The 13,493-nt window shown below is 35.0% G+C and overlaps 1 protein-coding gene across 6 annotated transcripts in view; it reads right to left on the bottom strand.

Annotated features, from left to right (window-relative positions):
• Window positions 1-2,321: 2,321 nt before the first annotated feature.
• Window positions 2,322-13,493, bottom strand: part of Tm1 (tropomyosin 1) — a 97,503-nt gene continuing 86,331 nt past the window's right edge. For all 6 annotated transcript variants that reach the window (XM_065238263.1, XM_065238262.1, XM_065238244.1 and 3 more), the window contains one exon: window positions 2,322-3,115. In XM_065238263.1, coding sequence (XP_065094335.1) covers window positions 3,030-3,115 — 86 coding nt within the window. In that variant the 3' untranslated portion in view covers window positions 2,322-3,029. The remainder of the gene's footprint in view (window positions 3,116-13,493) is intronic.

The raw sequence follows: 13,493 nt of genomic DNA, 5'->3' as shown, positions 1-13,493 counted from the left end.
GCGTATACAAAGTTTAAAACGTCACAAAATTTAGAAAAATACGTTGAAATTTGCGGAGCACTTGAGGCAGAAATATCGTCAGCATATGAGAATTACAATTCAAGAGTAGAGAACAATATAAAATCAGATCCCAAAACGTTCTTTAACTTCGCGAACGAAAAAATGAAGTCATGTACATTCCCATCACGCATGCAGTTTGAAGAGTGTGATAGCACTGATAGTGAGGATATTTGTAACCTATTTGCTCGTTTTTTTCCAAAACACATATAAGAAATCCAGTAATGCTCTCGATTTGAACTATTTTTCTTACCTACATGAAGGGGAAAATGACGTATCAGTTAAAAATATCACTGTTAAAGAAATTTTTATGACTTTTGAAAGTCTCGATGCTGGCAAAGGACCTGGTCCTGATGAAATACCTCCATTTTTATTGAAAAAAATAGCAACAAGTTTTGTTAAACCATTGTTTTGGCTTTACAATTTATCTCTCAAAACAGGTGATTTTCCAAAAATTTGGAAGAAATCATTTTTAGTTCCAATATTTAAATCTGGCAAACGGTCAGATATTAAAAACTATAGAGGTATTGCAATTATGTCATGCATTCCTAAAATGTTTGAAGCAATTGTTAACCAGAAAATATTTAACCAGGTTAAGCATCGCATTTCAAATAATCAACATGGTTTTTTTAAAGGTCGGTCAACGTCTACTAATCTGTTGGAATTTGTAAACTTTTCTATTGAAGCAATGGATAGAGGTAATACCGTTGAAACCTTATACACTGACTTTAGTAAGGCCTTTGACAGAGTAGACATTCCCTTACTTCTTTTTAAATTAAAACGTTTAGGTATGACAAGTACACTTTTAAAATGGATTGGATCATACTTGACAGAAAGAACACAGATGGTCCGCTTTAAAGGAAAAATATCTTCGCCAGTTAATGTTACCTCGGGAGTTCCACAGGGATCTCATTTAGGTCCTTTATTATTTATTTTATTTGTGGATGACGTGAAGTTTGTGTTAAATCGTTTAAATGTGCTCATATATGCTGACGATATGAAACTGTACATGGAAATCTTTGACAATTCTGATTTGCTACATTTTAAAAATGAAATTGATGTTTTCTACAACTGGTGCGTTAAAAGTCTGCTGGATATTAATGTTAAAAAATGCAATATTATATCATATTCCAGAAAAAACACTACTCTAGATTTTACATGTACTCTAGGAAACCAGCTGGTTGTAAGGTGCGATAAAATTAGGGACTTAGGAGTAATTCTTGACTCGAAGTTGACATTTGTAGATCATGTGAATACCACAATTCACAAAGCAAATAATATGTTGGGATTCATAAAAAGATTTAGTTATCATTTTAAAGACCCATATACCATCAAAACACTTTATATAGCTTACGTGAGATCAATTCTCGAATACTGCAGTGTGGTTTGGGCTCCATACCATGAAACTTATATAAATCGTATGGAATCAGTTCAAAAACAGTTTTTGTTATTTGCTCTTAGGAAACTAGGCTGGACCTCTTTTCCCCTTCCTTCTTATGAGTCCCGTTGCATGTTGATAAACATTGAAACACTTAAGAAACGAAGAGAAATTTCCATGATTTCCTTTGTCAATGATATTATCTCACAACGCGTAAATTCAGAAAAAATATTAGCAAGATTAAATTTTTACGTACCATCACGCATGTTAAGAACTCGAAATGTATTTCAACTGTCACCTCACAGAACGAATTATGGTAAAAATGGACCAATTAATAGAATGATGAGAGTGTATAATAATTATTGTGAGCATATAGATCTAACGATGTCTAAAGATACAGTAAGGAGAACACTAACTGCTAGGATTTCATCTCGTTAAGTTTAAAACAATTTTTATTTTTTAGATATTTGTATATGCAGTCTACATTTGCTGACAATTTCAAATAAAACGTATGTTTTAAAATAGCATGTAAGGCAACAGCACTATTGTTAAACGGTCTACACTGATTGACGACAAATAAATAACAAAATAACAAAATAATAATTAGAACCAAACAGTTGATCGGCAGCCAGGGAGAATCAGAAGATCTCGATAATAATGCGAATACGTTTAACATTTTTTTATGTCAGATTTTTCAATATAACTCGACTCCGTAGAATGTTTTATAAGACAGTTGAGACTAAACGAATGGAGAGAAAATAGTAAGTCCACTTGAACTCAACATGGAAAGTTAATACGCACCCAATATACCTATCATAACGGTGGAAAAATATACCCAGGGACAAATTCTTAAGGGAAAATAAACATAACAAAATAAACCAAAAAATAATCCAACCTCAAGCTGTCTGCAATACATTTATGATTTTTTTTTCTTTATTAATAATTTAAATCTTTCTCTAATAAATAAATATCATAATACATCGAAATATAAGAAGATAGTGACATAGCCAGGCACATATTGCAACCATTTATTGCTTCCAGTTGTTTAGTGTTTCATCTTATTTAACATCTTTCATAATCTTCATTTCTCAGTTTTTGATGTTTACAACAGCGACAACTATTTTCTTCTTCCAAAACAGTACAAATCAAAAAATAAAAAGTTTAGTTTAACTCAACCAAAAAGAAAATGTAGGGAAACATCTCAATTGTGTGCAACAGTAATCGAAACAGTAGAAACCGCCCAGCGACAGTCCAGCATGCCATGGTGTTGATATTGTTGTTGAGGCATTCGACTGACTTTCCACTTCGGAAGCAATGATGTTCATAAATGGTTACAATTATCCTGGATTCATGATGGCATTCTGGTGTTCTTTGGTTTGGTTGTTGTTGTTGCAGCCATTTTGTATATCCATGTTCAAAAGCATTTTTGTTATAAGATCGATCGTTCGGATGGCATTGTCGATCGTTTCCACTGGTATGATTACGATGATGGTGGTAGTGGAGGTGATGGTGGTGTTGTAGATGGTGCTGGTGGACCATTCTGGAAGGGAACTTCCAGGGCCACCGCACGTCGAGTGCCCATCGCGGCGTGGAATTATTCCTTGAGGATGAGCTCGACGAAGGCGGTGTCCAGGTCGTCTCCGATTTCCCTGTACTTCTCCTTCTCCATGACGAGTTCGTCTGTTTGTGGCATTAAGGTGGATTGGGGTGGTAGAATAAGGAAAGGAGGGGAAAATTGGAAACGAGTGAACAAAATAAAGATACAGTAAAAGAAACGTAATTAGAAACAATATTCAACAGTTCAAGAGTTGGAATGTAATTAAATAATGGAAAATAAAATTGTAACATTACCTAGTGGCGGTGAGGTTAGGAAAGCACAACTCTAGCTTGGAAGTAAACGGTAGTAAGATTGAAGCCATTCCGAAAAAAGATTCGCAGGAGATTTCGATCCCATTTTGCTGTGTTTTGGATTCGTTCCAGAAGTGGAGGCGTTTTGGATTTGGTTCTGCCACAGAATCGAATCAAGCGATCGTGGCCTACATTAGGGTGATACTGGGATAAAGGTCGGAACGTTCTGGAGAGGGAAAAAGTGCTTCTTTTGTCGGGTCTGGATTTTGTCTATGCTTATACGCTTGTGATATAAATGGGTTGAATTATTTCTAGACTAAAAAATTAATCATCGAGTGCCTGATAGCGTAAATTTGGCGAGTTGCCATGACCTCCTCCCTATAACCCATGTTAACAGCATAAGTCGCTGTCTTCGTCGATATTCTCTTTGCATCACGACGACCAGGTGAAGACATTTCATTTTTTTTTCTAATACGTCAAACACGACAAGAAACGGTTTCGTAGCAAAGTTATTAACGATCAATGTTACCTAGAACCTTACTGTATTGTTCGGATTGATATGAAATATAATTTGTAGCTATAAAGAATGTACACAGCAAAAAACTAAAAACAAAGGTGAATATCACTTAGAGTTAAGAAAACCATCCATTTTTTCAGTGATTTTATTACACCATAGAATGCCGTGAAGATCCAATTAAAGACTAATGTAAAAAGTTTTATATTATGGTTATATGAAATTCTCAAGATAAAATAGTCAGATGCGCAGAGGGGCTAACGAATTCGGGAAAGCCCTGTTTTTCTTTTCTTTAGATAAGCTTTGGAGCTAAGAGTTTCGACAAATTGACGTTTGAATCTTTGAAATGTTTTGAAAATTCAGTCTTGATATTATCTGGCACCCAAAGCATCAAACATAAAAAGGAATTGCTGTTGATTTATTAAGATATCAATTAGATGAAGAGAGTCGATAAATGTATATATAACGAACATCGATAGGACGTAAAGAACATTCAACCCGATTCAAACGTTCGTGATTCTTTCTAGATCAAACCAATCCAGACAACAAACATTATGCCAAGTCTCCTACTCTTCCAGATTTTTCATAATTTCGATATTAAATCACTTTAGACTCCTGTGCAACAAATAATTACATAGTAAAATTTTCGCACCGGTTGGAAAATTGTAAAATCGATTTATTTTAACAGCTATAGAACAGTATTAGCAAGCTACTAAACTGGAGCTCTAGAAAACTTCAAGTAGATCAAAATTTATATGTTATGACCAGTGCACACATATGGCTGTGTATTTATTATAAGCGCAGGTGCCCAATGCGGTGCGAAATCTGCAATACAAGAACAAATGTATTTTTCGAAACGAACATTTAAAGTAATTTTTAAATATAATAATTGACGTATTCTTGTCAATCTATTAAACAGTGTTCGCACTTCTATGGACTTTATCTCAACGTAACATACACATATGCAGTATTTGTTTATTAACATTCATCTGCTGCCTGTTTATCTATTATTGACAGTCAACAGAATTGTTCAGAACTATTTAAAAACGCTTTCACAACACTCCAAACTTCTCAGGTGAGTGTGACTATTGTCGGCAATCAGAATTTCTTCGATAACCTTTCCATTTTAACTGCAAGTCATGGCAAATCTAAATCAGCAGCATTTTGTAGTGCATTGTAGTCATCATGTAGTCATTTACCCTAGATATTGTTTATGTTCGAGATCTTGAAAGATGTTCAAAGTCTCATAAATCAAAATGTGGTCTGCCTACAAGCCACCAGAACATTTTTTTTGAGAGATTTTAGAAATTAGTTTGGATCGTGGGCACACATGATCCTCATTAAATGGTCCCTTTTCAGTCTCTTACAGAAACATCAAATTTTTCGAAGACCTCTGGACCAAATGGGTGGGAATGGTCTGAATGTGTTATTCGGACAAATTTTGGAGGGTGACAGTTTGTTTCTTGAACATTGTTTGAGAAATTATGAATTTGTAAAAAATTGAAGCTCATGGAAATTTTGTACAAATAATCATTATCTTTTTAATAAATTTTGAATATTTTTGAACTGATAGACTTAATCAAAGATCCTAGTTTTGAACAAAAATCATTCAGATTCTAGACCTCGAATGGTTTACAAGACCTTAGAAATTTAACATATTTTCAAGGATGTTGATTATTATTCAAAAGGAGAATTAAAAAAAAATCCAAGCAATACCGTCCAAGGGATCTCTGAGAATAATTTCGAAATCTGGATGAGAATTTTAACGAAGCTCTACCTAGATCTTCAAAGTCCAGCGTTCTGAATCATAAGGACCTAACTATGGTGATCTACTGTTCACAATTATCGGTTACGTAATTGGCGCAAGGGTGCGTAAAAATTTAATCTAGACAGAAAATATGCTGAGTAAATGCGCTATGAACCAATATTGTTCACAAAAGAAACCATAGCATGTTCGCGTCGCTCTGTCACTGTTCGAATATCAATTAATAAACAACGCGCTTCATACGACGGGAGAGGGAATACTAAACATCCCAAGTAACATTGCAAGTTTTATCAAGGTTTTAAAGCGTTCTACAAGTCCAATGCATGGTCTACAGAACCCTCATAAAACCAAAATTGCTACTTGGGATCCCATCTTGCGTAGCTTGCGTGTTTTTGGATTGACTCTATTCGTTCTTCAAACAGTTATTACAAGAGACCATCGATCATGGCAGCTAGGCGGCTATGATTATGACCACTAAAAGTGATTGTAAGAATAACGCTAGGTGAATTCTAAGGATCAACCTCTCCTAAAATTTTTAAATATTTTTTTTTGAAAGTTGTGGGGACGCTTGCAGGTTCAATTCTAATGATTTTTTTAAAGTTCCAATGAGAATACAATGCGCACTAATTGCGAAGGAATTTCAATAGAATTTTAAGGAGAGTTAAAAACAGCAAAAGTAAACGGCTTCTGAGAATGGTTTCGGATGAGGAAATGGGATTTAGAAAATAATTCTCGGGACATTACAGAATAATTTTAGGGATGATTCCAAGTAAATTCTCAAGAAATTTCCGAAGGAATCACAAGTGAGAGTTGCAAGAGACTCCAACGATAGTTTCAGCAGCAATCCGTGAAGAATTTTTAGAGAAACTTCAGTGAATTCAAATGGTTATCATTAAAAATTTGAGACATCCTTTGGTGAATTCCTAAAATTTATTGTAGAGCACTCCTGCAGTGTCCTGCAGAGAATTTCTGCTGTGCTATGAACAAAATTTTTCGGAAATAATCTCAACATAATTAGACATGTTTGCAAAGAACTTTGAGCGAATTATCAAGGTAATTCAAAATTTGAAGATTCGCATGCTGACTAACGATGAAGTTAAAAAAAATATTTATCTCTTTTCCGAAATCATACTACGACTTTGATTGAGTACACACTGAAAGAAGCGCATGATTTTCCATATATTTCAGTTAAAAGTATTGGCAACTCTGGCGCATTCTGTAAACTATACGCTAACTTGAAAGTACCCAGTTGTGACGAAAATTGTAGCGGCCATATTGAGCATCCAGTATCAAATAAGCCACACTCGCACATGGTCGGGTGCCCCGGTGAAGTAGCCAAGATCTGACATAAGCCAACATTGCATTGTTCGTCTTGCCATACTGGTAAATTATTTACGAAAACGTCGCTACATAGACTTCGCTGAATGGCTAAGTATTAGTGCACGATAAATTTATTTTTCCTTTTGTTATATTCTCTATTTGGCAGAATATTTTTAAATGCATTAAATGTCTTATTATTAGGAGTGAGTTTGACGAAAAAATAATAATTCAAAAGTTTGGCCAACAAACAATCAACTGTCCTACTACCCGTCTATCCACAGTTCCCCATTAAAATCTAGTAAATATAACTACATCTGCTTACCACTTGTATTGAACAAACATCCTCAGAGACTTTCAGAGCATTCTCTTTCAGCAATAGAAAAGAGTTTCAGTTTTTGTAAATAAATTCATCGCGAATCCCAGTTCGCTTATGCAATTTAACAACACCATCTTCATCGTAACTACACAGACAAACATACATAACACATTGAATATTTCTCACTGTAAAACATCGTCGCTAAAACATTACCGCCATCTGTTGAGTACACTGTGGTCGGCACTACACTGAACAGATGGCGGTAGTGTGTAAACGTCAAACGCAAGAGAATTGACTATGCGCGCCAAAGGTGGCGGTACTACCAACTACGATACTTTTAAATTGTCCGTTAAATGCTTGTTCGATTAACAACTTGCGAGTGTTATGTCTGTTTGTCTGTGGTACCTATGTCAAAGGTACGAACAAGGTAAACAACGGAAAATTAATGTTTCCCAATTTTTGAGTTGTACATCTCTGTCCCTCTAAAAAACAAAGCAAGTAAACTACCCAACGAGTATCCAGCATTTTACGAGCGCTTATTGCCGCCACAATCTGGCTGAGTTTTTGGTAGGGAACATATGATTTGACGTTTGGGTTTTGTCGTTTGACGTGTAAACGTTCAAATTTGATCTTTTACACGTCAAACGACACAAATAAAACGTCAAATAATATGTTCCCTACCAAAAACTCAGCCAGACTGTGGTGGCCATAAACGATCGTAAAATACTGGATAGTTCTATGGTGCTACTCAAAATGGAGTTTTTCACGTTAACTTAATGTTGCAAAATCTCGACCGTCTACTATGATATTTACATAACAGCTTTCGACACAATCATGAAATAAAAAAGATCTTCAAAGGATGCCATGTAATTTGTCAATGACAATGCAGTCAGTGACGACCATGTGCATGTGATTGATTTCAGTATAGAGAGAAGCGGACTGGCTGGTCTTGAACCGAACGAACTGTCAAAGGCAGAGCAAACCGAGCAGCACCTATCTTGATTGCATTGGCAGTGCATGTAGAAACCATCTAGGCATAGAGGCCGCATTTTCAAACCATCATGTTGATGAAACATCGAAGATCCCTGTTAATGTTTCCATTACATCAGTATAGTCCTCTGTACCAAAACGTCAAATCCCATAGGTACGAGAACGTCAAAAACGAAGACATCTTTGATTCAAACTGAATGTATGGGGTGACAGCTGTATAATACCCCTGGTAAAGTTAATCCATAGAACCGTTGAAGTAAACATGCATCGACGTCCAAGGGCCCTTTGTCTACAAATACAAGGGCCCTTTTCTATTGTTTGTCGGGAGTTATAGACGAGTGTTCCGATGGATTTGACTTCAATCACTCGAGAAAAAGTAACATAAGCTAGGGGCAATGTTTACTAATCATGATCACTAAATGTTCATTATTCATGAACGTTTAATGTTCATGATAAGTAAACATTGCCCGCAGCTAGTGCAACTTTTTGTCGAGTGAGTGAACTCAAATCCATCCGTGCACTCGTCTAATCAGATGTCTAGTATTGTGCAATTTCGCACGACTTTAAACTCTTGTGCAAAAAATAATTGCACAGTTTTCGAACAGATCGGAAAATTTAAAAATCCAATCATTTGAATGATGTAGCAGCTTTAGAACAGTGAATGAATTCGGGTACTAGAAACTTTAAGGAAACTCAACATTTGAATTGTATGATCAGTGCGAAAATTTTACTGTGCACTTATTTTAAGCGCAGGATTCTACAAAGTTGCAAAATCTGCAGTATTACGAGCGGAAGAAATTTCTACACTGATAAAAAATTTCACTTAGCTTATATGAGGAATGCACATAATATTTTTGCAATGACAAAATTAATGATTTTTATCTGAATATCGCATATCAGAATAAATTCTATGTGAATAACATGTAGATTTCATTGGACACATAATGTTCATGTGATTTAATGGTGCTATTTCCAATTATTGGATCACAAGAAAATTATGTGAAATTCACATGGATATTTTCCACTGGTTATGTGATTTATTTTATGAGTGTACAGTTTTCTGGAGAAGTATACTCACCGTTCGCTTGCTGAAAAATATTTACTTTTCACTAAGCGAACATCACTTGCTAAACTGATATGGGTTTCATGTATCAAACCAGTATTCAAATGCATTTAAAATGCATCAATGTTCATCCTCGTGTTCATTAGGTTCATCTTGAAATTTTGAAATGCACAAATTTAAGAGAAAAATGTCCCTTAGTCGGTTAGGAAATTGTTCCAGACAACGGATTTTCAGTTAAGGTCTTTCGCTTAAGTGCTCTTTTGATTCATTTGCATTTTTGCGCTCTAAGTAATTTTAAATCAATCATTAGTATTTCAGAAAAAATTTCAACTGAGAAGAATTTCACTCATAATGGCAAAAAAACGTGAGGCACGTGAGTACTAAGTAAACGGTACTCAAGAATTCAGTAAACGATACTAATAATCAATGTTGGCAAAATCATCAATCAAATTATATTTTTCCGCTCTCATACGGTCTCAATATCACGCGTGATATTGGTACAAAATATCATGCTTGATTTTGATTTTACGAGCTCCTTTGATATTGCGAGACTATTCACAACGTGCAAAAATCAAGCGGAGAGTTGACTAGACACAAACATGATTCCGTTGCACATCGTTTTCTTAGAAAGAGAAAGTGTAGTTTGCTATCTCTTTTTACTATTCACCGATGGCAGACACGAAGTGACTGCTGCCAGCCGTTATTGAAGTTTCGGTTGCGTTCTGGTTTAAAGCAAAAACCATTAAACTCAATCTCACCACAGTTTGTTGAGATTTGCAGCTGGTGAGTTTTGTTAGCTTGATATTCCGAGCTGCGATATCACAGCTTGCAAAATCAACCGCAGCTGTATGCTTTTTTTTTTTTTGTTTACGAAAATCAAGTGTGATCTTAGGCATTGGTAATATTTGATTTTTGATATTTTCCCAACACTGCTAATAATGTAGGGGGAGACAACTGGGGTCTATATTTTGATCCAGTTTTTGATTTTCAAGTTTAAGGTATATTTTTTGTTCTATAGATGATGTCAAAGATGACTTTTAAATTTATTTACCTTTCCATTAGATTACACAGCAAAAAAAAATGTAATATCGATCAACGTAATTCAAGCTGATGTATGAAATAATGATGTAAAAGCAAAAAGCAGATACAATATTACATCAATGGCTGTAATTTTGTTCGCAAAATCGATGTACATCGTACAATGTGATATTACACAACCGATGGATTGACCTGGTTGCAGCAGTTTCGATGTAATATTCAACAACTTTTTTTGCTGTGTAGATTAGATTACCGTTAGATTTGATAAATAGTCACAAATTGTTGAGATATTGTTTAAAATCTAATACTGCTTCTTGAAATTCATCCTACAAGTTTCAATTACGTCCTAACGCATTGAAACGCAATTAGATTTTCTTCGTCCTACGGAGAAACGTAGAAAAGGGGGATTCGCTTCATACAATGTGCTTTAATAGGATTTATGTTGTAGCTAATGAAGTAACGCATCGGAACAAACCTATTATTGATTTGTACACGGTGAAATCATTGATATCATTGATCTGAAAAGCTCGATAGAACGAAAATAGAATACGACGAAGTAGTGCTCTACCCTATGTGTACAAAATTACTGTCAGAAATGTTTGTATTGATTGAGCACGGATTATTTTCACCAGGAACTATAGGAGCTATTGAAGAACTTGTAAATAAGATTAAAAAGAAACCAGATGTCCTAAATTGTCTTAGCTAATAATAGAAAAACTGTTACTCATTCTGAGAGGTCATCAACTAGAAGCAATTTCTGACTGGACATTGTTTCATCAAAATTGGTCAATAAATGACAAAATGAGAGCAGTATCTAATTTTTAAGGCGAAACAACTTGTGTACGCATAGGTTACGATTTTCGGAATCCCATTTTTTAAACACCGTTTTCTTCTCTAATATAAAAGGCCACTCAGACTGAATACTGTTTTCTTCGTTATTGAGCTACTTCGCGGTTTTCGGTAACAGCGTGAAATATAATAGTATAGTATAAATACAAAAGAGGCGAGTCACGCACAATTCATCCGGATATGATCTATTTCGGCAAAGTGACAGCTAAATGCAGTGCCTAACTTTTTTATGTCCGCCCATTTGGCCGAATGCGCCTTTTGGCCGAATGGCGTTTGACCTAATACTTGAAAAGAGATTTCCAATTTTTGAACACTACTAGATTTCTAAATGGCAGCCTTGTGGACTTTTTTTACTTTCCAAAATTCTGGTTTATTCACATTATAAATATGGGATTTTTTGTAAAAATTGTACATCGTATAAAACTGAAATTTTATGCTGCCGAAGGATTCATTATTCTTTTAAAGATAAGCTTTTAGTTATGTTATTGGTACTTTGGTTAACCATGAGCAGTTTTGATGATCTTATTATTTTTTGCACAGTAAATGCAGCTTGTCATAAAATTAAGACAAATCAGAATTTTAAAAAAATAGGGGATTTTTCCTTCTTTCAAACATGAGTAGTTCTTTGGAGTTTTAATGTTCTTATTATTTTTTACACAGTAAACGCAGCTTATTCTAAAATTTTAAAAAAAAAAAGATTTTATCAATTGATCAATTTAGATGGTCAAGTTTTGAACCCACTTTTGGCGGTACTCTATATGGACGATCAAATGAAAAATACTGTGGTATCCACAGCATAGTTCTGTCATAACCTCAGCATTTTCATTGATCCATTTTAAGAGATTTTTCCTTCTTTCAAACAAAGCAAAAAATAAATTTTATTATTACATCCAAGAGGATGCACTTCAATCATGTCGAAAATCTCATGTAATTATTATGACCACTAAAATAAACAAATGCAATAAAAGCAGCGTAATGTCAGTTTATGCACTCTATTAATGACAATTTTGTCCTTTTTGGCAAGTAATATTACATCATATTTTTGACACGATTGAAGTGCATGCACTTTGATGTGATATTAAAATTAATGATTTGCTGTGAACATGAGCAGTTCTTTGGAGTTTTATTGTTCGGAACTCGGCCAAATGACACGGCACCCTGCTTTAATAGTCATGCTGTGTTTACGTCTTTACGTTACCTACTTTATGCATAACTTTGACGAGTACACGGATGAATTTGAGTTTATTTACTCGAGAAAAGTGCCACAAGCTGCGGGCAATGTTTACTAATCATGAACAGTAAATTTTCATTAATAATGAATAATAGACATTTAGTGTCCATGATTAGTAAACATTGCCCGTAGCTTGTGTATCTTTTTCTTGAGTGAGTGAACTCAAATGCATCCGTGCACCCGACTATGGCTAGTACAAACTACAATCCGAAATTTATTCAGACTTATTCTGTCAATAAACAAGGGCACCGATGAATCTTAATTCATGCTTACTAAAAATGAACATTAAATGTCCATTATTCATTATTGATGACCATTAAATGCTCACTTTTGGTAAGCAAGGCCCTACTCTTCTGTTAAATTTTCTACTGTACATGAACTCAAGTTCATCGGTACACGCGTTCATAATTACCTATTAACGTTTAACTATCGATTCTGCTCCACCAGGCTCAACCGATTCTAAATCAGGTTCTGTTCATTCTCACTAGCCCTTTAAAGTTTATATGGGAATTGCTATGGAGAAAGTGAACTATTTGTTATCATATTCCTAGTCATTTTCCATAAGGCTTTGCGGGTAAGCATGCTTTTGTTCTTATGTGAAATTTTCTTAGCTACAGCTTTGCTCAAGACCACTTTTTGATTTAAAGTCAAGGAAAGTAGTTATTGAATGATTTTGAAGCCAATAACTATTTGCAATGATTGATCGACTGTACTTAGGGCAACACTGCATTTTGCAGTATGACATGGACGAGTGTGCGATGGATTTGAAATCACGCACTGATGAAAATGTGACAGAAGAGCGGGGCAATTAGTGTGCATGATTAATACGCATTGCTCCATTTTCCTGTCAAATTTTATGAGATCGTAACCAAATGAGCTCAAATTGAGTAGGGTGGAGCAAAATCGGTATTATAAACCACCCTATTATCCATTCTTCAGGAACATTAAATGTTAATTTTAGTAGCCCCTGTCAAATGTTCTTCACTGCACTACGAGACGTTCCTGGTCTGCTGATATTTCAACTCATGAATGTACTTTGACGGGAAGCAGTTACCCAAGGGCTGTAAGAAGCAACATCAATATCATCAAATTCTGTCAGGCCAACTGACTCAGCTGTCATTTCG

This window comes from Ochlerotatus camptorhynchus, unplaced genomic scaffold, assembly GCF_037179485.1.
Source record: "Ochlerotatus camptorhynchus isolate MF236.1 unplaced genomic scaffold, CSIRO-AGI_Acam_v1.1 ptg000743l, whole genome shotgun sequence".
Lineage (NCBI taxonomy): Eukaryota > Metazoa > Arthropoda > Insecta > Diptera > Culicidae > Ochlerotatus > Ochlerotatus camptorhynchus.
Note: the sequence above shows the minus strand (reverse complement) of the source record. Positions and strands in the feature narration are given on the sequence as shown.